A 25,634-nucleotide genomic window follows, 5' to 3' on the forward strand; every position below is an offset into this window, starting at 1 on the left:
TTTCTTGATAGTGTAGTTCAGGTCATAGTTTCCAAATGCTTTTAGTAACCGTGCCATCCTTGTCTGACAGTTCAGAAGTATGTTGTTTGTTGTAGTCATATTTTAGGGAAAGTCTCTGTGTGCTTTTTCCCACTTTTACTTGCTGTTTTTTTGACTCACCGGGACTCTGCTAACCAGGCCCCAGAGTATGATCCTCTGACCCTACCACATGTAGAAATGTGTTAAACTCTTAATTGGCATACTTATTGTACCTATGAGTCACTAGTATGTAGTGTCCAGTGTGCCCAGGGTATGTACATTAAATATCACTAGTGGGCTGCAGCACTCACTGTGCCACCCACTCCAGTGACCGTGCAGACATGACTCCAGCACTACCATTGAGGCATGGCTGTTGGCAATTTAAACTGCACACTTGCGCTGTCAAAATAACTCTTTTAGACATGCCTAAGCCTTCCTTTCAAATATTGATAGGTCACCCTTAAGTAGGCCTTACCAGTCCTAAGGTGGTGCATAGTCGTTAAAACTAGGCATGTTTAAGTATTTTGAAACATATCTTTACAGTGAAAAGTGCCTAAAACGCTTGCTTCACTGTAGCAGTGCTGGCTTTTCCACAGGAAAGCATTAAATTATATTTTTACACTTAATAATGACAACTGCAAATAAGAAGCAGCTAAGAGTATACCTAAAGGGCACCATTTAATAGTTATTTGAAGCCATACTTAATGGAAAAGTGAATTTGGTATAAGTAATAAAGAAAAGTTACTGTTGTTGCCTAAAGCCTCTAGAATCCCATTTGCTGACCTTCCACTGTCACCACAAAAGTGTCATGAAACAGGGACAAAAAGCCTTTGTGTGAGCAGATGTTGTGCTCGCTTGACATGATGGCCCCGGAACTTACTTAACTTCGAAGGTTTCCACTGTTGTAGGTAAGTGTTCACTGAAACCAAGTCTGCCCCTTCCCTTTGTCCCACTAGCTGGTTGGGTACCAATCCCAGATGAAGGGAAACTGCCTCCAAAATCGGTTCAGCGTGAGCAGAGAGGAGGAGGCCGCTCGTTTCCCTGACCAAACCTCTCTGCAGAAGCGCTGCACAAGGGAAAGAAGGTTCTGCCGTCTTGGTTTTGATAGAAAGGGGCACTCTGGATTGTTTGTGGAAGGGGGAGCACTAGAAGTGGGTAGTGTTATCCCTTGGAACTTTTTCCCTATTGGATAAGGAGAGGGCATAAGTCTCCCCAATCCCCAGGCTACTGCCAGGCATAAATGTGGCACCACTGGACAACTTCTTTAGAGCACTCCTGGGCCTATGGAAGACAGAAGAAGGACTGCACCTGTTGTTGAGATATGTGAGGAGCCCAGAGAAACCTGATCTACACCTACGTCTATGCACGACAAAGACATAGGCCCTCATTATGACTTCGGCAGTCTTATTAGTAAACTGCTGAAGTCCCGCCCGCCATATGACCGCCAGTGTTGGCGGTTTTCAGACCGCCATATTATGGCTGCTGGCTGCTCTCTGCTACTATTTGGCAGGGAAGCCACCAGCAGCCATACTGGTGGTCGATGGTGTAGTGGAGTTTACTTTGTCGCCACCGCCACGTCACCACAACACTGCCCGCTGTATTACAACATTGTAAACGGCGTGGTCAGGTGCTGGCAGCGGAGCAAGCACCATGGACCCTGTTCGCTCCTGGATGACCACCGCAACCACCAGATAAGGTGAGTGTCCAACAGGGGACGGGGGTGTTGAGTGTTGTGTGTGTGAAGGGGTGTGTGAATGGAGGGGGTTGGGGGGGTGTTGTGTGCGTCTGTGTGAAAATATCTGTGTGCTTGTGTAAATGCGTGTATGCAGGGGTTTCAGGGAGTATGTGTGCGTGTATGCGGGGCTGGGGGCAGTATGTGCGTGTATGCGGGGTGAGGGGAATGTGTGTGCATGTATTGGGGATGGGGGAGTGTCGTGTGCATGTGTGTGTGAATGAGTGAGCATGGATGTGTGCGTGTATGTATGTGTGGTGTGTGCATGGATGGGGCGGGGGAGTCAGTACTGGTATCGGGGGAATGGGGGTCAGTACGGGGATCGGGTGAGAGGGGGTCGTCGCTGCTTGGGGGTGGGGAAAGGGGCTACTGATGGGGCCAGGGGTGGGAGGGGGCACCTACATGGAGAGGGGGTGGGTGTAGGAAAGTACCATCTTGTCTGGCATGTTACCCCCATATTTCACTGTATATATGTTGTTTTAGTCTGTGTGTCACTGGGACCCTGCCAGGCAGGGCCCCAGTGCTCATAAGTATGTGCCTTGTATGTGTTCCCTGTGTGATGCCTAACTGTCTCACTGAGGCTCTGCTAACCAGAACCTCAGTGGTTATGCTCTCTCTGCTTTCCAAATTTGTCACTAACAGGCTAGTGACCATATTTACCAATTTACATTGGCATACCGGTACACCCATATAATTCCCTAGTATATGGTACTGAGGTACCCAGGGTATTGGGGTTCCAGGAGATCCCTATGGGCTGCAGCATTTCTTTTGCCACCCATAGGGAGCTCTGACAATTCTTACACAGGCCTGCCAGTGCAGCCTGAGTGAAATAACGTCCACGTTATTTCATAGCCATTTACCACTGCACTCAAGTAACTTATAAGCCACCTATATATCCAACCTTCACCTAGTGAAGGTTGGGTGCAAAGTTACTTAGTGTGTGGGCACCCTGGCACTAGTCAAGGTGCCCCCACAGCGTTCAGGGCAAATTCCCTGGACTTTGTGAGTGCAGGGACACCATTACACGCGTGCACTGTACATAGGTCACTACCTATGTACAGCGTCACAATGGTAACTCCGAACATGGCCATGTAACATGTCTAAGATCATGGAATTGTCACCCCAATGCCATTCTGGCATTGGGGGGACCATTCCATGATCCCCGGGTCTCTAGCACAGAACCCGGGTACTGCCAAACTGCCTTTCCGGGGTCTCCACTGCAGCTGCTGCTGCCGCCAACCCCTCAGACAAGTTTCTGCCCTCCTGGGGTCCAGGCAGCCCTGGCCCAGGAAGGCAGAACAAAGGACTTCCTCTGAGAGAGGGTATAACACCCTCTCCCATTGGAAATAGGTGTGAAGGCTGGGGAGGAGTAGCCTCCCCCAGCCTCTGGAAATGCTTTGATGGGCACAGATGGTACCCATCTCTGCATAAGCCAGTCTACACCGGTTCAGGGATCCCCCAGCCCTGCTCTGGCGCGAAACTGGACAAAGGAAACAGGAGTGACCACTCCCCTGACCTGCCCCTCCCAGGGCTCCTCCAGTGTGTCCCAGACCTCTGTCATCTAGGAAACAGAGGTGTTTGTGGCACACTGGACTGCTCTGAGTGGCCAGTGCCAGCAGGTGACGTCAGAGGCTCCTTCTGACAGGCTCTTACCTCTCTTGGTAGCCAATCCTCCTTCCTAGGTAGCCAAACCTCCTTTTCTGGCTATTTAGGGTCTCTGCTTTGGGGATCTCACCAGATAACGAATGCAAGAGCGCATCAGAGTTCCTCTGCATCTCCCTCTTCACCTTCTACCAAAGGATCGACCGCTGACTGCTCCGGACGCCTGCAAAACCGCAACAAAGTAGCAAGACGACTACTAGCAACCTTGTATCGCTTCATCCTGCCGGCTTTCTCGACTTTTTCCAGATAGTGCATGCTCTGGGGGTAGCCTGCCTCCTCTCTGCACCAGGAGCTCTGAAGAAATCTCCCGTGGGTTGACGGAATCTTCCCCCTGCAACCGCTACAACAAAAGACTGCATCACCGGTCCTCTGGGTCCCCTCTCAGCACGACGAGCGTGGTCCCTGGAACACAGCAACTATGTCCAAGTGACTCCCACAGTCCAGTGACTCTTCAGTCCAAGTTTGGTGGAGGTAAGTCCTTGCCTTCCCACGCTAGACTGCATTGCTGGGTACTGCGTGATTTGCAGCTGCTGCGGCTCCTGTGCACTCTTCCAGGATTTCCTTCGTTAACAGCCAAGCCTGGGTCCCCGACACTCTAACCTGCAGTGCACTGAGTTGTCCTCTGGCATCGTGGGACTCCCTTTTGTGACTTCAGGTGGACTCCGGTTCACTTTTCTTCCAAGTGCCTGTTCAGGTACTTCTGCGGGTGCTGCCTGCTTCTGTGAGGCTCCCCACATTTCTGGGCGCCCCCTCTGTCTCCTCTTCCACTTGGCGACATCCTGGTCCCTCCTGGGCCACAGCGGCGCCCAAAAACCCTAACCGCGACCCTTGCAGCTAGCAAGGCTTGTATTGCGGTCTTTCTGCGTGGGAACACCTCTGCAAGCTTCTTCACGATGTGGGACATCCATCCTTCAAAGGGGAGGTTCCTAGTCCTCTTCGTCCTTGCAGAACTCCAAACTTCTTCCAACAGGTGGCAGCTTCCTTGCACCCTCAGCTGGCATTTCCTGGGCTGCTGCCCACTCTCGACACTGTCGCGACTATTGGACTTGGTCCCCTTGTCTTACAGGTACTCCGGTCCAGAAATCCACTGTTGTTGCATTGCTGGTGTTTGTTCTCCTTGAGAATCCCCCTATCACGACTTCTGTGTTCTCTGGGGGTAGTAGGTGCACTTTACACCTACCTTTCAGGGTCTTGGGGTGGGCTATTTTTCTAACCCTCACTGTTTTCTTACAGTCCCAGCGACCCTCTACAAGCTCACATAGGTTTGGGGTCCATTCGTGGTTCGCATTCCACTTTTGGAGTATATGGTTTGTGTTGCCCCTATACCTATGTTCTCCTATTGCAATCTATTGTAACTTTACACTGCTTGCATTACTTTTCTTGCTATTACCTGCATAATTTTGGTTTGGGTAAATATATCTTGTGTATATAACGTATCCTCATACTGAGGTTACTCACTGAGATACTTTTGGCATATTGTCATAAAAATAAAGTACCTTTATTTTTAGTACTTCTGTGTATTGTGTTTTCTTATGATATTGTGCATATGACACCAGTGGTATAGTAGGAGCTTTGCATGTCTCCTAGATCAGCCTAAGTTGCTTTGCCATAGCTACCTTCTATCAGCCTAAGCTGCTAGAAACACCTCTTCTACACTAATAAGGGATAACTGGACCTGGCACAAGGTATAAGTACCTCTGGTACCCACTACAAGCCAGGCCAGCCTCCTACAGTGGGGAGTCCTGTTGTGGCAACAGGAATTAGTATTCCTGTTGCCAATATCCTTACCGCCAGCCATTTAGTGGCAGGGCTGCCGCCAGGGAATTCCTGGCGGTAAAGATACTCATTATACTGCGGGTGGTGTTTGGTGGACCGCTGGGTCGAAGGTGGTCAACCTTCAGCCAGGCGGTTCCACTCCCCAGGCGGTGAACAGTAGTGGTCATAATTTGGTGGTCCTGCACACTGGCGGTCAGACCGCTGACAGCGTGGCGGGCAAGACCGCCAGGGTCATAATGACCCCATAGACTCTTAAGGGTCAGTTGTCTGACCTGTATGGCTACAGGGATGCAACAAGCTGCTAAAAGCCCCTTTTCCTGACAAGCCCAAGTGACCAGGTTCAACTGAACTTTCCCTGGACCCTGCTGGTGGTTTCTGCTGGAGTGAGTCTTAACCCCCAAGTGCTCTTCTGTGTTGCGCCTCAGCAGCCTGAGGCGTCTCCCGGCCGGGCCGCGGGGGAAGCCGTGGGGCCCCCGGCGGCCCTTTTCTCTGGCCGCGTGCTGTTTTCTAGATGCTGTGAGGCCGAAGGCCCAGAATTGGGCATCGGTCCACGCTGCGCACAGCGCGCAGTGCGCAGCATGAGTGTAGTCGTGGGGTGTCTGCGCCCCCGCCCCCTGCAGCTTCACACTTACCAGGTACCCGTTTTCAGGGCTTTCCTTTCCTCCTGCATGGTTCTTGAGCCATGCCTTCTCCTTCCCAGCATACCTTGCACCTCCCTTTTCTTTTCCCTGCATGCATCTGTTCCCTTTTTTACTATGGTGTCTTCTCCTATCTATTGCTATAGCTCCTTCCCAATCCATAATGGTGGTGTTACTTCTTCCTGTCCATCGCTTCCTGTCTAGGGGTATATAAGGGAAATCATTTCTTCTTCTCATTGCGTTGCAACACTTCTGCTGTGGTGGTCACGCTCCGGCTGGTCTTCGCTTGGGCGCCATTTGTTCCTGTTTTTTTCTTCATCCTTCCAGTATTTCCAGGCTCCTGAGTGCTAATACCTTGTGTCCTCCTTCTGTTCCAGGGAGTTCCTGTTGGAGGTTTTTTCCCCTTGGGGTTTTTCCTCTGGGACTCCTTCTGGAGGGCACGGACTGTGGTGTCGTACTATTGTCAACAGCACCGTGGCTATCGGAAGGGGTCGCCCCTACCTCGGTCAGCGCAGGACTTGCAGGAACCGGGGCCGCACACCATCCCTCTCCGATACAGACGGTAAGCCCAGGGTGAATCGTGACAGATTGCAATGCCCAAAACTTCAGTCGCTGATCGAAACCATGGAGAATCCCGTGATGAGTACGGAACAAACAAGTCAAACATTGCTCCTGACTATCCAACAACAAGCCCAAGAACTCCCGACAGCTACGAACCGAAAATGTGGCTTTCCGACAAGCCCTAGCCTCTAGAGCCACTGATGTCCCTACTATCTCTGCAACCACACCTCGCTTCTCTGTGGATCCTAACAAATTGCGAGAATTCCTAGATGCCTTGACAGTCTATTTCGCATTCCGTCCTTCACAATTCATGCAAGATAAAACTAAGGTTGGATATTTGATCAGCGCTCTATCTGGTCCGGCCTTAGCCTGGGCAATCCCCTTGGTGACAGGCAATGATCCCAACTTGTCTAACTATTCAGCCTTTATCGCTGCCTTTAAACAAATGTTTGAGCGTCCCGGACTTGAATCTTCGGCAGAAGAAGCTCTATGCGATATTCAACAAGGAAGTCAAGATGTTCTACAATACATCACACAGTTTAGACAATTGGCAGCTGAGACTTCTTGGGTGGAGCGTACCTTGGTGATCCTGTTTCGAAGGGGTCTTCGGGATGACATCAAAGATGAACTAGTGTACTCCGCCAGAGTGGAGAATCTCAAGGGTTTAATGGATTTGACACTTGCTATTGAATATCGTCTAAATGAGCGAAGAGTGGAGAAGAAAAAGAATCGTATACCATCACACTCAATGACCTCCGCGTCATTCCTCATCGTTCCGAGGAGACTCGTTCTGAACCTAAAGGGCCTACTGATGAGGAGCCTATGCAAGTCGATATGGCGCGTGGGCCATTATCAACTAGTGAGCATGAAAACAGGCGACGAAAAGGACTTTGCCTTTACTGTGGTGCTTCTGGTCATCTACTCCGTACCTGTCCCATCCGTCCAGCCAAGCCCTTGGGAAACGCCAGCTCCCGTCCTCTGTGAGAAGGGTGAGGACAGGATATTCAGAGATACCTTCCATCTGTTTCTCCAGAGAAGAAATAACCACTCTTTTCCTCTTACCCGTCACCTTACAAATAACAGATGGCCGTGAAGAAAGAGCACTGGCCCTGTTGGATTGTGGAGCCAGTGGTATATATCTAGACGAAACATGGGCCATGGAAAGACAGATTCCTCGGATACCCAAAGACGTACCAGAGCAAGTCCACACGTTGGATGTTTCCCTCCTAGCCTCTGGACCTGTCAGGCATACCACTCCTACGTTATGTCTGCATTTCGGGAAACATCAAGAAAACATTTCCTTCGACTTGATATCCTCACCGCACACGTAATGATTCTGGGGATTCCATGGCTAACCCGGCATAATCCCTACATTAATTGGGAAACTAGAACCATTTCTCTTTCCTCCCACTTTTGCCAACAGCATTGTTATTTAGCAGGAATCTTTTGGTCCCCGAAGAGTATCTTACTAACACCATCTAAAGTGGGATGTTCCATCAACGTTCTACAAGGAGTACCCAGACATTATCTGGAATATGCTGATGTATTCCAGAAACCAGAAAGGCCAGTACTGCCACCTCAGGGAATACGATTGCGCCATTTCTCTGGAATCAGACGCCATGGTTTCTTTTGGGTGAAAGTATTCTCTAACCGGGCCTGAGAAAAAAGATCCTCAAGGAATATCTAGAGGAAAATGTACTAAGTGTCTGATTGTCCCTTCCTCTTCACCTGCAGGAGCTCCCCTCTTTTTTTGTACCAAAGAAGATGAAAGACTTACATCCTTGTATAGACTTTCGCGGATTGAATAAAATCACTACTAAGGACCGCTACCCTCTGCCTCTTATTAAGGATATCTTAGACGCCGTCAGAGGGGCTAAGAAATTCACCAAGTTAGATCTTAGGGGAGCTTACCATCTTTTAAGGATAAAAGAAGGTGATGAATGGAAGACCGCCTTCAGAACACCTTTTGGCCATTATGAATATCGGGTAATGCCCTTTGGACTAACCAGTGCTCCCTCCATCTTTCAGAGATTTATGGACGCTATTTTTTCTGATCTCCTACACCAGACAGAGGTCGGCTATCTGGATGACATTCTGATATTCTCTGTCCACCCAGAACAACACACTAAACATGTACTCCAAGAAAACAGCGTACATCAAGAAAACAGCGCGCGGGCAGAGAAAAGGGAAGCCGCGGCCTGTGTTAAAGGTTGCGGGGCCCGCGGCAGCCCTTTTCTCTGCCCGCGCGCTGTTTTCTTGATGTGGCAAGGCCTGAGTTGGGTGTCGGTCCTCGCTGCGCACAGCGCGAGTGTTGTCGTGGGGTGTCTGCGCCCCGAGCATTACACTTACCGGGTACCCGTTTTCAGGGCTTTCCTTTCCTCCTGCACGGTTCTTGAGCCATGCCTTCTCCTTCCCAGCATACCTTGCACCTCCCTTTTCCCTGCATGTATCTGTTCCCTTTTTTACTATGGTGTCTTTTCCTATCTATTGCTATAGCCCCTTCCCAATCCAAAATGGTGGTGTTACTTCTTCCTGTCCATCACTTCCTGTCTCTGGGTATATAAGGGGATTAATGTCTTCTTCTCATTGCGTTGCAACACTTCTGCTGTGGTGGTCACGCTCCGGCTGGTCTTCGCTTGGGCGCCAGTTGGACTGTGGTGGCGTACTACTGTCAACAGCACCATGGCTACCGGAAGGGGTCGCCCCTACCTCGGTCAGAGCAGGACTTGCAGGAACCGGGGCAGCACACCATCCCTCTCTGATACAGACGGTAAGCCCAGGGTGAATCGTAACATTCTGAGGTCCTTGGACTGCTGGCTGTGTCAAAGTGTACTCTTCCTAACATCCTGAGAAACCTGGGACTTAGAAACGTTTTGGCTCCAAAGACCTCTAGAGAATGGAGACAAACCTGCCAAGTCTATCCGATAAAGGTGTACTGCTGCTGGTAAAAGATTCAGATTGCTCCTACTCAGACATTTCTGCGGCAGAAATCCGTTTCAGCAGGACGTCATGGAGAAGGAGTAAGGGCTTGTGAGCTCTGTATTGCTGCAGCATGCAGCCTTGCTGGAGAAATCCAAGCCCCAAAAAGTAATTCAAACCTCAACAAATAAATTTTTATAAGGCGAAGGTGCCAAAAGCCCTGGAGGCGAGGGAACCTTCCTTATGTACAAATTTTGAATTTCTCCCTCTCTTAGCTTTCCCACCAACAGTCAACAGCTTTGCTGGGACTTCATCTGACGGATTTCTGGCCTCGTGGAGCGCTTGTCAGCAGCAGCTTGCGTCCTTGCCCTGCTGAGAGTTGTAACTTCTATGTGAGAGACTCAGGGCCTGATTTAGAGTTTGGCGGATGGGGTTACTCTGTCAGAAATGTGACGGATATCCCTTGCGCTGTATTACAATCGCATTATATCCTATGGGAATCGTAATATGGCGGTCAAAAGGGAAAGGTCAGGAGAAGCCTCTTTCTGTATTGGATCCGCACTCCATAGTGTCAGCCTACTACCTAGGTCCCAGTCAAGAGTGACCAAGAGCGACCAGATGACTGCTGTTTGGTGCGTAACACTTTTTGGTGCCATACTGATTTAAAACTTTGAAAATCCATACCTCCGGTTCAGTTTACTATCCCATGTGAACAGGGCGAAAGACTGCATGCACAGTTGCTGTCAACTTGTATCACTACACCACCCTCATTTAATACAGTGTTCTGCCAGCCCCATCACCAGCACCACTTCCATCTCCTTGCTGCGCAGAAGCACCTGCTCTGAATTTAAATGAAAATATTCATTTTCTGAGGAGTGCTCAAAACCAACACAAATGTGTGCTTTCCTCCTCTTTGTTAAAATGTTGGGTCTTGCGCAGTCTGTCTTCCGTAGGCCCTTTACAAGCTGTGCGATCACCCCCTGGGGGGGGGGGGCAGGGTTGTGGAGGTAGGTCTGCTCTGGTCTTGGTAATCTTGAGTTCTGCTGTGGCTGTAGTTCTGCTGCAGGTACAGGGCAGAGTATGCACCAAAGGTGCCTTCAGCAGCCATTCCTTTACCCATCAGAAATGCACAGTCGTGTAACAAAACTTGAGCCCCCCCGCCCTACAAAGTACATGGAGGGTGGGGGCCTTCAAACTCACTCAGGAGCTATCAGGCCAGGGTACTGTGCTGAGGGGCCCCCTGGAGCTGGGGGAGGGGGGCTCAAGGTGGGGGCTGCTGGGGCCTTTGTTACGCCACTGGCAATGCATACACTCTGAATTGAGCTCCTCGTGTTCCATCACTGTCTTTATTTACCCTGGATATTGAATGTCTTTGTACTGAAGGTCTCTGGATGAACAGGGTAGCTCTCTGCCTCCAGATATGATTCACTTTGTGCTGCATCATCCTTGCTAGATTACAAACCATCTTTGTGACAACAGCAGGGGCCCCACCTCCATAAGGGCGGGGGAGTGTCAGCCCCCCCCCAGCAGCAGCCACAAAACCTTTCAAAGAAAGCAATAATAAACTATATTTATTATAGTTTTCTTTGAAAGGGGTGGGGCCACAGGGGTGACATGCACTGAGGGGGACTGCGCATCTGTTTGGCCATCCGTCTCATGCCGGCCAAGCACACATGCGCACAGGGCTCTCTCCAGCCCAGCAACACGGTTGCTGGACTGGAGAGGGCCTGCAGAGGCTCCCAGTCGGCCTAGGACCGCCCTGGCTGGGCGCTCCCAGCCAATCAATGCTGCTCTCAGCAGTGTCAGGATTGGTTGTAGGGAAGGCTGGAAGCCTTGCCTGCAGCAAGAAGACGGAGGAGCAGTGGTGAACCGCCACTGGGCAACAGACGGCAGCATGGCTTGCGTACACAGATTACCTCTCAAGGTGATGTCAGGTTGTGTTTGCCCTGTTGCAAGCCGGTGAATCAAGATTTGCCTCTGGACATGGGAGCGGCACCCCAGCACTTCCAGCTGCGGGTGCTAAGACCTGAACAATGTGTAATGAACAACAGGAATGCTCAAACCTAACTCCTGAAAAGTGTGAGCGAACTGTGAAATGGATTTTAGAAACATCCTAACAAACAGTAACTGCTGGCTCACAATTACTGTGAGTCCATTTTCTTCACTTAAAATAAAGATTTACAGTATCAGCCCACATTGCACTGATAAGTCACAAAGAGGTGCACTATGCCGACTACTCCATTTATTTTAGGTCCATTAATTTGTTTTAGGAACTATTGTTTTGAAAGGCAAAACAGGCTGCAGGAAAGTAAAGCATTTTCACAGTTCGACCATTAAAGAACATTACAGTACTTTCTGAGGTATGATTATTTAGTTAAAAAAAAAAAATATATATATGATAGATTACGCCAGAAATGCATGCATTAACATTCATTTTTCTAAATTTGAATGTGCTTCTGAGGAGTATATCTGCACTGGAACTATGGCCAGATGTACTAACGTTAGGAATGGTGATTTTCTACTTGCGATTATCTCTGAATCGCAATAAGGAAATCGCTATTCCTAATGTATGAAGCTTATAATTTTAGAATAGCAATTCCTTGCGGGTGCAAATCAACGCACCTCATGAATATTAATGAGGTAGGTCAGAATTTGCGACCCACTAGGAATCGCTGCCATCAAACGAATGGTGGTCTGCTTGAGTCAGCAGACCACCATGTCCGTGATTGCTTTTTAATAAAGCAATCTTTTTTTAAATGCAGCCTGTTTTTCGTAAAGGAAAATGCAGGCCTCGAAAAGTCATAAACATGTTACCTGGCCGGCAGGTCTTGTGACCTGAATAATCCATTCGACCTAACTGTAGTGGGCTTGACCCGTAAACTGGTCTCTAATTGTGTGATCCTAGGCAAATATTTTATTCTGCAATCACCTTTTTTTTTATGATCATATATGTGTGCACCTTCAAATCTGTGCGTTTGGCATTTCTGTCAAACAAAAAAACTCTTGTTTGATTTAATAAACAAAATGTCTTCACCATTTATATTAAAAATTTAGCCCACATATAGGGTTAGATGACGCCTGACGTGTCTTTTTGTATACTAATAGCATTGTCCTCACAGTGGGGACAGGAATGTTTCTCAGTTTATGTTTAAAAACTTCTCACTTTTCATAAGTATATTAGTAAAGTATGATGTGGTAGCGGACTGACATTTACAGGCAGCACATTATCCATTGAAATAGCCACAAAGGCTCCCACTAACGTGCAGTTTTACTGCTGAAACTATATTATGCAGGTATCTTCATCCAGTAGCTTGTGAGCTACTGGTAGCTCTCCAGCTGTCTCTAAGTAGCTCTCCTTTGTGCTGCTTAACCTATTATATTAGAAGGATTTCCTAGTTGAATTATTATAATTTTACCAGAATTGAAAAGCGTGTAATCGAGATGATAATGTGTTTATTTTAGATCTCATAAACTGATGTTTGGATAAAAATAGTATTACCCACATAGACGCATTTCACATTGACAAAGCCTTTTTTAGGTTTAGCTTTGCAGCACGCAAGTGCTGCTTTGCAATTGTTGTAATCTATTTTGTGGGCTTTAACCATGCCCATCTCATGCCCATCACTTTAATTTGTTCCTCGGCTTGCCCTTGATCTCTTGATGTCATTGGTAAATGCTTTGTTTGTCCCGCCTTGAGGCCGTTTTATTACGCGTTGCAGACTGACCCTGTTACATGGATTATTGCATGATTGCTGATATACTTTAATGTGGGAGAACTACTTTTTTCTTTTGTCTCTCCCCTTTGCGCTTCATGTGGGCCATGGCACTTTGAAGTTTCATACAGCACGAACTTGATCAGCGGTATTGGAGCGCTGGTCACATTGTTTACACAGTTACCTAATCAGAGACATTCAATTCTGCTTTTGGCTCTCCCCTTCACGCTCCATGGCTTTCAGAAACCCCTTGTAATTGGCAAATGCTTTATCTTAAAAACACAGGAATCCTCAAAGCGGTTCTCCCGACACAGCGGGAGAGCCAATACTACAGTATTCACTGCACTTGGGAAACTCGCCCCATAATGCTTTGGGATTATTCTGAGCATTACAGTCAACTATATTTGCAGCATGGAAACTCTCCCCTTAATGATTTGCAGGACATTCCTTTTACAAAACATTTTTGCTCATAACTCAGCCTCTGGTGGTCCTAGGACAATGGGACCACCTTCAAAACATTTACAACATGCTCCTTCTGTCTCCATCGGCACAGGACCCTAAACCCAATAGTGTATGAATGTGTGGCCTTTCCACCTACCTTTAACCAACTGCCTACTCACACGGTCCCACCTATAGTAAGCCCTCCCTCTGCCCCAACCTCACTTCATTCACTGACTCATCCTCTGCATTCACTGGCAGGACCTTCCATAGCCCCGCAGAAATGCACATAATGCTGCCCACCATTTAACAATCACTTAAGCTATTAAAAAGCCATATCTATTGGTTTGCTAGAATTGTTTTTTCCTTTTTGCTGAAACAAGAATTGTTAATGCCAAAATGTCAGCTGGTGCCTTTCAAAGGTGAAATCTATAGATGTGGCCAATACTTGTTCCTTGTGCTGTCTACGCCTCTTTTGGGAAGCTAGTGCCTAGCTTGGTGTTCTATGTCCACTGGTTGGCAAAGTGACTACAGAGACTAGTTGTCCTAAACTCAAGGTGAAGGAGCAAACTACCAAAGAACATCTGTAGTGCCCAGTCCTTTGAGAACAATACGTCAGCCAATGCATCCTACCGTTGTTTTCCTGTCTGATGTCAGAGGTTTTATCTAGATGGGAGGAGTTTGGGTTTCATCTTTCAGTGATCCAGTGTTCAGTGACCCGACGTGAGATTGCAGTGTTACCTGTGCGGTGTTTGTCAATAGGGGGCCTTCTGGCTGGGGTGGCCACTGGCAATCCTGACTTATTTTGTTCTGTGCCGTTCAATAACTGGGTGCTACTGGGTACATACGGTATGCATGTATCCTGAATCCATATGAATACAGTGCCTTATCATTTACGACATGGAAAAAGAAATATCGCTCTGCACTGCTTCTGAGAAATACAGTGATCATATAGATAACATTGGGTTAACATGAATAAAGCTAATCCTGCACCTCTCCTTTTAATTTATAGGTGACTGATGTGTGAGCCGAAAAACAACAGTTAACATCCTGTTGACTTCTCTGAAAACATTGCTGCGGTTTAATTCATGAGAACGTGACATTGGCAGTAATCTGTGCCAGCTAGTCAAAAGAATACAACATCTTGCACATCAGACGCACAACAGAAATCTGAAGACAAAGTGTTGGTCAGAGTAAAAATTGTTTTCTTGGCGATGAAACACAAGGGATATTAATCACACCTAAGACAAGCATAGTTAAAAAAATATTTAGCCCTTGCAGATCAAATGAGCAATAATCAATGTCAAAGCAGTGAATTTTGAAAAGTTCAGTCATACAAACTCTTTCTGTCTACAAAAGAATGCATATCTCGGGTAAACATTGTTAATTTACTAAATGTGAAAACAACTTAAATGAAGTGCAAGTGTAACAAGGTATTGGACAACCCCTACGGAAGAGAAACCTGATCTACATTTTAACGCACACTAGAGAGTGCATCAGTGTGAAAACCTTACATACGTAAAGGAGGCGACAAGTGCGTCCTTGGAAAGATGCCGGATCACCAGAGGACTCATTTGGGAGATAAACCTTATTAGTGCACCGAATATAGGGAAAATTTTAAATTAGAAAAATGCTCTCACTCTTGACCAGAAAGTGCATACAAAAGAGCAACTATATCAGTGAATTGAATTCATACATTTAACTTCACATCAAATGGTGCACAGGGGTGAGAAGCCTTATCAGTGCAGTGAATGTGATTAAAGCATCAGTAATAAAGGACATTTATTACACATGAGAGAACACATACTGATGAGAACCCTTATGAATTCATTGAATGTAGCAAAAGCTTCACCCCGAAAGAAAGCCTAAGTATGTATGCGAGAAAACACAACAGCTAAAAACCTATCCATGCACGGAATGTGGGAAAAGCTTAAGTCAGAAAACTAATCTTACTGTCCACCAAAGAACACACTGCCATGAAACCCTATCGATGCACTGAATGTGGAAAATGCTTCAGGTACAAGAAAACTTTAATTGGGCACAACAGGACACATACCGGATCAGAATGTGGAAAAGGGCTGCAAAGGAAAGAAAGTGTTACTTATCACCAGAGATTTCACACAGATGAGAAACCTTATAATTTTGCCAAATGTGGGCAAGTGTTCAGTGGAAAGAATCCACATAATGCTCACGAAAGGTCACAATTAAGCAAGAAGACTTATCAATACTCAGAATCTGGAAAAGGGTTCAGAACAAAACAAAACTGTACAATTCACCAGAGAAAACACACAGGTGAGAAACGATATCAATGCCCCAAATGTGGGAAAAGGTTCAGAGAAAGAAGAGTTCTTGTTTTTCATTATAACACACACATAGATGAGAAGCCTTATGAATGCATGGAGTGTTGGACATGCTTCCGTACAAAAAAATCTCTTAAAGTTCATCAGAGGATACACACAGGCGAGAAACCACATCAATGCAGTGAATGTGGGAAAAGTTTCAGTGTGAAAGGAAGACTTACTGATCACGAAAGGTTACACACAGGTGAGAAACCATATCAGTGCCCCAAATGTGGGAAAAGGTTCAGAGAAAGAAGAGTTCTTGTTTTTCATTACAATACACACATAGATGAGAAGCCTTATGAATGCCTGGAATGTTGGACATGCTTCCGTACAAAAAAAACTCTTAAAGTTCATCAGAGGATACACACAGGCGAGAAACCACATCAATGCAGTGAATGTGGGAAACGTTTCACTGTGAAAGGAAGTCTTATTAATCACCAAAGGCTACACACGGGTGAGAAACCATATCAGTGCTCAGAATGTGGGAAAACATTCTGCTTGAACGCAGGTCTTACAAGTCACCAACTGGCACACACAGGTGAGAAACCATATCCATGCTCAGAATGTGGGAAAAGCTTCATTTCGAAAGCAGCTCTTACAGTGCACGAGAGGACACACACTGGTGAGAAACCATTTCAGTGCTCGGAATGCGAGAAATGCTTCACACAGAAAACAGATCTTATTATGCACCAGAGAATACATACAGGCGAGAAACCACATCAGTGCAGTGAATGTGGGAAACGTTTCAGGGCGAAAGGAACTCTTACTGTTCACGAGAGGATTCATACAGGGGTGAAACCTCATCAGTGCTCAGAATGTGGGAAACGTTTCAGTAGGAAAGGAATTCTCACTGAGCACGAGAGGACACACACAGGCGAGAAACCATATCAATGCACTGAATGCGGGGAAAGGTTCAGTTTGAAAGGAACACTCGCAAGTCACCAGTGGAGACACAGAGGCGGGAAACCTTACCTATGCACTGAATGTGGGAAAACGTTCAATGCGAAGAAAGGTCTCACTGACCACCATAGGACACACACAGGTGAGAAACCTTACTCATGCATTGAATGTGGGAAATGTTTCAGCGCTAAAGGAAATCTCACCCATCATGAGAGAACACACACAGGCGAGAAACCTCATCAGTGTTGTTTTTGTGGAAAAAGGTTCAATGAGAAAGGAAATCTTAGAGTACATGAGAGGAGACACATAGGTGGGAAACCTTATCAGTGCTAAGAATGTGGGAAGCACTGTGGTGGTAAAGAAGTCATAAAATACACATTAGGGTACAGACAGATGAGAAACCATATCAATGCTCAGAATTTGGTAAGAGGTTTAGAATTAAATGAAGTCTCACTACTCACTAGGCGGCACATCTAGAGAACAGACATGACTGCATCCTGTTCCTTCAAGGCTGATCTGATCGGTTTCACAAATGGAAACAGTTGAGTGGATCTTTAACACATTTCATCAAGACAACACCACTCTCACCATATCCCTTATATGAAGGGACCCGCCACCAACACTGGCCATGTGCTGCTTTGAATAATTTTTCAAACCTTCAGTTTCAAAAACCTGTCCATTGAGGATAGTTCAATGTAAATCTAGATAGTTGCACTGCAGCAGTTTGAGATAATAGTTCAAAAACATAAAATGGAAATCATATGGGTACTTACTGTGTACTGCACATGAAGTTAACACGGTCTGCACACTTCAACCTTTTCTCCAGAACATCACCCGGCAAAGCTCTCCCTTTTGAAATTGTTTATTACTCTAGTATTGGAACTTTCATAATTTACATGCTTGAGTCCTTCCCCGTCGTCGAGATGGGAGTCCCCGGTGTTCTACAAAAGCAAATCTCTAAAATATATACATTACAGGCATTAGGCCTTTAAATTAGTAACATATCACAGTCATTTTGAAAAAGTGGACCAAACTTCAGAGTCCACCCATCAGGTTACAACAGCCTCTAGAACACTCCTGTGAGGAGCTGCATTCCCTCAGATTTTCCAGTGGACGTCGTGCTAAGGAGTCTCCTCTGAGCTCTGCTCATCTCCTTCTCAGAAATCATGTTCTGGAGGTTGCAGCTTGCTGCCAACTAACATGGCCACGCTCTAGTTGAGCTCCAGTACTGCTGGGGTATATACCCCCCAAAATCGTACAATATCCTGCCAATGGCAGGGCCCAGGGCATGGCTGGAGCCCTGCGACCCTGGAAGCACCAGCCCAGCCATTGACGAAGCTGGCTGAGGGCTGCAGGCGGTGAAGCAGCTCCGACCGCCTCCATACAAAATGGCAGACGGAGCAAAGCAGCCCTGCAAAGTTTGAGGAGAGAGACACCAGCCCTGATAACAGTGAGACGCCCGAAGCAAGAGGGCCCTTGCTGTTGCCGCCTTGCCATCCACCCCTGCAGTGCAGTTGCACTGTCCCGGCATTGAAAAGGTATCCGGGAGCGGAGATCCGGATATACGGCTGAGGACGACGTGGGCCCCACAGTGATACGGTGAGTGGCACCCTCTCCGTGGCCTGCACCCTGTGGCCCCACAGAGAGTGAGAGGGGGACCAACCTGAAGGTGGGTTGAGACCAGTGGAAGAGAGCGGCGGGCCACCGGGAGACCCCCAGACAACGGAGGTGACATGGGTGGGGGGCCCACATGAAGAAGCCCAGGCAGCAAAGAAGAAGGGCATGACTAAAGGAGTGTGCTAGCTGGCGCAGGCCGGGCGGCAGCGCCGGAAGTGACTGCCCCCCTTGCAGCCTTAATACTGTGGACAACCCCTCCCCACCCCGAGAGCAAACGGTGGGTGGTGCTGGCCAGATTGCCGCTGGAACCTCCAAAGTGTTGGGGGGGCGGGGGGGACTGAGAGCCACCAGACAGAGGCAGCTACACAGTAATGTCCGCGGACACAAATGATGACGTCAACACAGCTGAGAGAGGGGACCTAACAGTGGAGGTGGGAGCTGATGTAGGCCAGACGGCGGTGTGGTGAGCGACACTTCTCACAGCCTGAATCCTGCGGATACCCCCAGAGAATTAGAATGGGCGAGAACCACCAGACTGTAGTGGGGTCGAACGGCGAGGGGGAACAAGACACCGGGAGCCTCCGGATAAACAAAGCACAATAGTGAAGGCCCCGAGGGGGAACAAGACACCGGGAGCCTCCGGATAAACAAAGCACAATAGTGAAGGCCCCGGGGCACGATTAAAGCCGCACATGCGGTGTGCCTGAGAAAGACTCGGGCACACACACACAGTGGAGAGTGGGGGAGCACCCAGTGGAAAGAGAAAGTGACACCGTGAGCGCCTGATCAGCGAGGCATTTCAAAGGGGACAGCAGGGAGGCGCGCAGCCTTGGCATGTGCCCATAAAAGGGAGCTACAGAAGACAGAGACCATGGTCAAAGGCCGCACTCTCAAGCAGGCACAAACAAACAGCCTGGATAGATACGCAGTATGAATGGAGGCGGCAGGGGGACTCCTCCCAAGGGGAGGGGGACGGTGGAACCCCCAGACAAGATCTGAATCCAGGGACGGAGCCCTTGTTAAGAACAATCATGGCAGCCATACAGGACCTCTGGGCCTCCATTGCCCCCCTGGAACCGAAATTAGATACAGTCCAGATTGATGTTAACCTCCTCAGGGCAGACATGGGCAAGATCTCTGCAAAAGTAGCAGCTGCAGAAACCCACATAGATGTCCTACAGGCTACAATAAAACGATTAGAGGAGCAGGTCCGGTCACTCACCAAAAAGAGCGAAATAATGGAAGCCAGGCTGCAAGATCAGGAGGAACGATCCAGAAGGAACAATGTGAGGGTGGGGGGAGTGCCGGAGGGCATGGAAGGCCCGAGCACGGACCTATTCGTGGAGGACTTAGTCCTCAACAAGCTCAAACCAAAACACCTGTCTAACTTCTTTTTGGTGGAAAGGGCACACGGGGTACCTGGTCCTCCGCCAAAACTGGGAGCACTGCCTCGGACAATAGTCACTGGATCCTTGACTATAGAGATAGAGTTGCCATATTACAGGTGGCTAGAACCTTCGGGGACCTGTGACAAGACAGCGCTGTAATCCGCTTCTTTCTGGATTTTACCCTCCAGGTACAGCGGCAACGGAAAAACCATGAGGAATTAAAAAGAGCACTGAAAGCCAAGGAATTGGGATATATGATGCTATTCCCAGCAAAACTGAGAGTGGAAGCTGAGGGAAGGACTTGGTACCTTGGCATCCCTGAAGAGGCGTGGGACTGGCTGAAGGGCTGGAGACCAGGAAACAAGCTGGGGAGTGGAAGGGGAGCTTTCTCTGATGGCGCAACGGGAATGGGGAAAATCGGATCAGGCAGGAAGAAAGGAAAGCGCCCAACTCAAGAAGGGGAATGAGAGCAATCAGATCATGCGGACACTGAAGTGACTAAATTCCTTCGTGCAGAAGGAGTTGATAAGGAAGGTTCGACTTATAGCGACCAAGGTCATGGTAAACAGCCAGGGTAAAGGGGGGGAGACATTGGGCGTGTGCCCACATAAGATCCATTGAGCGACATCTTAAAGGCGGCACACCGCCGGCAAAGCATAGTTTGTTTAGGGCGACAGGCACTCTGCAAGTTGGCCGGGGTGGGCAGTTCAGAGCTCACAGCGCAGAGTAGTAGGGAGGGGGGAGTTGGGGATGCAAGCGGTTTTAAGTAAGGACTTAGGTATAGTTATGTTCTTAAAGCCACACGTTTGGGGCATCTGGGGTTCACACAATGCGGTTCAGAGGGAGGGATCACCCAAGCAGGGAGTAGGAGGATGCATCAAGAGGCAGGATGAGCAGACTCAACAGAATCAACGGGGTGAGATGGGTGGACGGGTGCAGAACTTGACCATATGGTCCTAGAACATAAATGGGCTGGGGAGCAGAATAAAGCACCCTTTAGTATTACAGGATTTAAAGCACCACTCCCCAGGCATGGTCCTACTTCAGGAAACACACTAAAGAGGCAGTCACTATAAAGCACAGGACAGATTTGGCTACAACCTCAAAGCACACGCAGGGTACACTACTGATGTTACGGGAGTGGGCATTCTGGTGAAAAAAATGATACCCCTTATTATCCACAAGCTGTACCACATGGGCTGATATGTGGCTTTCTCAGGTACCTGGGAGGGCATTACGCTCAACCTGTGCTCCATCTACCTCCCCCCTCGGCTACAGGCAGCGACCCTTGCAGAGGTGGGGGATCCGCTGCTACACCTACCCTCAGGGATCCTTATTTTCGGTGGTGACCTAAATCAGATCATGAACTAGTTAGACAGATCCGATACTGCAGGAAGGGGCTGTGGGGGGGGGGGGGGGGGAGGGGTGGAGCTCCGGGACACTTTCCCACTTTACCTGGGCATTGGGCCTGACTGACCTCTGGAGGGAAGGTAAAGGCAACCCGCACACGAGACAATACACATACTTTTCAGCGGCCCACAGAAGTTTCAGCAGATTGGACTACATTTTCATGTGCACGCTCCCCAGTTCCACAACGCAACTATTCATGTGAGCGGTCTCTCTGATCATTCCCCGGTTGGGGTTAAACTGCTGGGACTACAGCAGGATTATACGCTGCCATGCAGACTAGACATCTGGGGACTGAGGCACTCGGGTTAAAGAGAACCTTGGGGAGGGGGCAACCCTTTACTTCTCGGAGAATCGGGGTTCAGTATCGTCAGCTGGGACGTTATGGGAAGCCTTCAAGACAGTTCTGAGGGGACAAGTGCAGGCGGTCCTGGGGGTGGCAAAGAAGGAGACGCGGCTAGCATGTGCTACCATAGAGAAAGACATAGTCAGCCTGGAAGCGACAGCTCTGGCTTCCAATGATCCAGACGATTGTGAGAAATTGCGACTGCGACAATCGGAGCTGAGAGCTCTGGCAGAGAACCAAGCCAAGTAATATGCCATAATGGTCCACCGTAGGCTGTACGATGTGGGTGACAAGGCAGGTAAGTTGTTAGCATGGGTCGCGCGGAGGGACAGAGAACGTACATAAGTACTGAGGGTGGATAACACAGAGCGGGTCACACAAATGACAGGGGCAGCCTTCTCTGAAAAACTTGTATGCCTCCAGGACAGGAATGTCCGCTGAGGATTGTGAGGATTTCCTCAGGGATATCGAACTACCGGAACTGAAGAAAGACGACAGAGACGCACTGGAAGCCGTGATGACTGAGGAAGAAGTAACCCTGGCATTGCGAGACTTGCAGACGGGGAGCCCATGGGCCCAAATGGGATCCCAGTCGAACTGTACAAGGAAATGGTCACTGTAGTTGCCAGTCCACTACTGGAAATGTTTACGGAAGCCAGGGACAAGGGCTGCCTACCAGCAGACCAAAGGACAGCGACAAATATGGTGATACATAAGGAATGGAGGCCTCCGGAGGTGTGTAGCTCATAAAGACCGATATCCCTCCTTAATATGGAAGCCAAGGTACTAGACAAAGTGTTAGCCAATAGGTTGCAGGGAGTAATAGGATCCTTAGTGCATCCGGATCAGTCGGGCTTCATGCCGGACAGAAGTACGAGACTTAATCTTCGGCACTTGTTTGGTGTGCTACACCTGACCACGGAGCCAGAGGCGTTGGACGCCAAAATGGCGTTTGACTCCCTGGAGCAGAACTATATGTTTGCGATCCTGGAGAGACTGGGGTTCGGGCCGCAGTTCTGTAAATGGACCAGGATTCTGTATGCCACCCTAATTGCGCGAGTGAAGGTCAATGGAGTAATGTCACAACAATTTGAGTTGGGGAGGGGTACCAGGCAGGGTTGCCCGCTGTCTCCCCTGCTCCTAGCTCTAGCATTGGAGCCACTGGCAGCATGGATCCGTCCGGATCCTTTGGTGAAGAGAATCCAAACTTCAGGAGGCTGGGAGGAACGTATATCCTTATATGCGGATGATATCCTGCTTTATGTCTCACGGCCATCTCTGATGATAGGCAGGCTCATGCAAATAGTTCTAATTTTTGGCGACCATTCTGGATATGCGATAAATTGGTCCAAGTTGGTGGTATATCCCCTGGCGGGTGCGAAACCCAGCCTCCCGGGAGACTGTAGGGCCCTGGTGGTGACTGAGGGCTTTCGCTACTTAGGAATATATGTAACCAGATACCCCCAAGTCTTCCTGAGGAAAAACCTGACTGTCCAACTGGAGAGACTTAAGGGAGATGTGACACACTGGCATGACCTCCCTCTGACCTTGATGGGAAAAGTTGCGATTTATAAGATGATGAGCCTGCTGCGCCTCCTCTAATTTCTGCAAAACACCCTGTATAGTATTCTGCGTGAGGTGTTTGGCACCTTCGCCTCAGAGGTGCTGGGATTGCTGTGGGGGCAGGGGACACCGAGGATTGCCCTAACCAAGCTACAGAGGGGACCATAAGGGGGGGGGGGTTGGCAATACCAGATATTCAGAAATACTACTGGGCTTCGCATCTTTTGGTGGTCAATGACTGGCTGTTTGGGGACCAAGAGGACACAGCATATAGGGTAGAAAGATATCTGATGGGGCAGGGGGTGTCCCCGATCCCCTTCTACATGACACTTGACAGGAGCGAGCACTGCTGCTTCACACGAGGACAGTGAGCCAGGCCTGGAAAGAGGCAGCTAAACACCTGTGGTGGTTGGGGAAGCTCACTGACCTTACCCCGCTGTGGTACAGTGACGAGTTATCAGAGGTATGAGGCTTATTGTTAACGATCATTGAAACACCAGAAAAGAGACAGAGACCATCAACACTGCCTCTTTTCTTGTCAACTATGCAGACACCGCTAAAAAGACATAAAAAACATAGCTTAACACCATTTATCACATCTCCTAGTAAAGTCTCATGCCTTCTACCATCCCACACTACAGAGAACGCTTCCCTCTGGTACCCAGTTCTGTACAGCAGCAACAACCTGCAGTGACACCAGCAACACCACACCAACCCCAACAGCGTCAGGTCTGTCCTCTGCCTCATCCACGGAGTTCCCCTCAGACGATGCCTTCAGAGCTCACAACTTCTTCAGATGAAGCAGGGGAAGAGGGTGAGATTTGCACCCATCAAGGCGAATGGGATGAATATATCATTTCAACACCTGCATCTCCCGTTCAGCCTGCAGTAGAGTCCTCCCGGAGGATATAGGGGTTTTTCACAATTAGTTGGAAAGGGTGGCCACACGTTTTGATTTACCAATGCCATCATCGCAGCAGGATTGTTTCCTGTATGATTGTAAAGAGCCTTATAGAAAACCAGTCAGGGCTATCCCAATCATTGATCATGTTTGGAGCCAAGAGCTGAAGATTATGCGCAACTCTGCAACAGTCCCAGCAGTCTTATCAAAGCTAGACAAGAAATATAAGGCCATAGACAACACTCCTGCATGTCTTATAGGCCATCCAAAGGCAGACTCTGTTATTCCACAAGCAGCTCCAGAAACCCTTCCGCACCTTTAACTGCACCACCAGATAAGGAAGGAAGGCGACTCAATAACATCGGCAAGCGTTTTTCTTCAAAGTCTGCCATTGTAGTGCGAGCTGCAGACTCGTTGGCCATCCTGGGAAGGTATGACAGGCAACTATGGTTGGACATTTCACAATTTTTGGAAGAAGTACTGGAAACCATTAAGAATGAAGCAAAAAAGGTATTACTGGAAGGACAACATTCTTCTGCAGAGATAATTGATTGTGCACTCTATCGCTGCTATCGGTTTTAGGCAATTGGCTGGGGCAGCAGTGTTAAGGCGACAAGGATGGGTTAAGGCCACTAATTTCCGGCCTGAGTTACAGACAAAGATTTAAGATCTCCCTTATGACGGGGAAGCATTATTCGGGAAGCACATTAATGATGCGGTTCAGGATATAAAAGCAGATACCGAAATCCAACATACCCCGCCGCTAGCCACACCACTAGGCTGCAGTTTCAGCAGCAGCAGCCACCATCGGTCGCATACAGCAGGCCTCCACAAAGAGGAAAGCCTGGGAGGCAGCGCAAGGATTCCTCCCGTAGACCATGACGATGTCCAAGCGCCGGCCACCTCTTGCTCTTCCCCATCAAAACCCCATGGAACTCTGAAAAATCCCCTCCATCGTTGGCTTCAAATAACCAGAGACCAATGGGAACTAGATATAATACAATTCGACAAACCTCCTAGAGTTTATACAAATGCCTAAACTCACACCACCTTCTCTGGTGCAACAAAAACACTTGCGTTTGGTCAACTTAGAAGTGGACATTATGTTTAAAAAGGATGCAATAGAGATTGTGCCCTTTTCCCAAAAGGGGAAAGGTTTTTACTCCTGCTTCTTCCTGATCCAAAAAAAGTCTCACCTATGGAGGCCGATCCTGGATTTAAGGGAGCTAAACAAGTCCCTGAAAAAGCAAACTTTCATTATGGTCACATTGCAGGACATCTTGCAACTATTTGACAGAGCAGACTACATGGCTTCCCTAGACCTTGAGGACACCTGTTTTCATATACCCATCCACCCAAGTCACAGACGATTCCTGAGATTCACAGTAGCCGGCAAGCACTTTCAATTCAAAGTACTTCCCTTTGGCCTCAAATCCGCACCCCGGATTTTTACCAAATGCCTAGCTCCAGTGGCAGCTTACATCGACAAATCAGTGCTCCAGCCATCAAAATGGATAGCATTTCTGGGAGCTGTATTAGACACACAGCAGGCCAAAGCATGCCCAACATTGGACAGAAAAGAAAAGTTGGATCACACGAGCAAAGCGTCTGCAGACAAAAAAGTATCTTTCAGTTGGACGATACAAATCATTGATAGGAATGATGTCATCTTGTATCAGTCTGACCGCATACTGTTGTCTTCATATGCGCCCA

The 25,634-nt window shown here is 48.3% G+C and overlaps 1 protein-coding gene across 1 annotated transcript in view; it reads left to right on the forward strand.

The window, feature by feature from the left end:
• LOC138303509 (zinc finger protein 268-like) overlaps positions 1 to 19,924 on the forward strand; it is a 38,862-nt gene extending 18,938 nt beyond the window's left edge. Inside the window, exon 3 of the mRNA XM_069242690.1 lies at positions 14,470 to 19,924. Coding sequence (XP_069098791.1) covers positions 15,434 to 17,032 — 1,599 coding nt within the window. The 5' untranslated portion in view covers positions 14,470 to 15,433 and the 3' untranslated portion in view covers positions 17,033 to 19,924. The remainder of the gene's footprint in view (positions 1 to 14,469) is intronic.
• Positions 19,925 to 25,634: the final 5,710 nt, after the last annotated feature.

The sequence above is a fragment of the Pleurodeles waltl genome, chromosome 7 (assembly GCF_031143425.1).
Source record: "Pleurodeles waltl isolate 20211129_DDA chromosome 7, aPleWal1.hap1.20221129, whole genome shotgun sequence".
In the NCBI taxonomy this organism is placed as follows: domain Eukaryota; kingdom Metazoa; phylum Chordata; class Amphibia; order Caudata; family Salamandridae; genus Pleurodeles; species Pleurodeles waltl.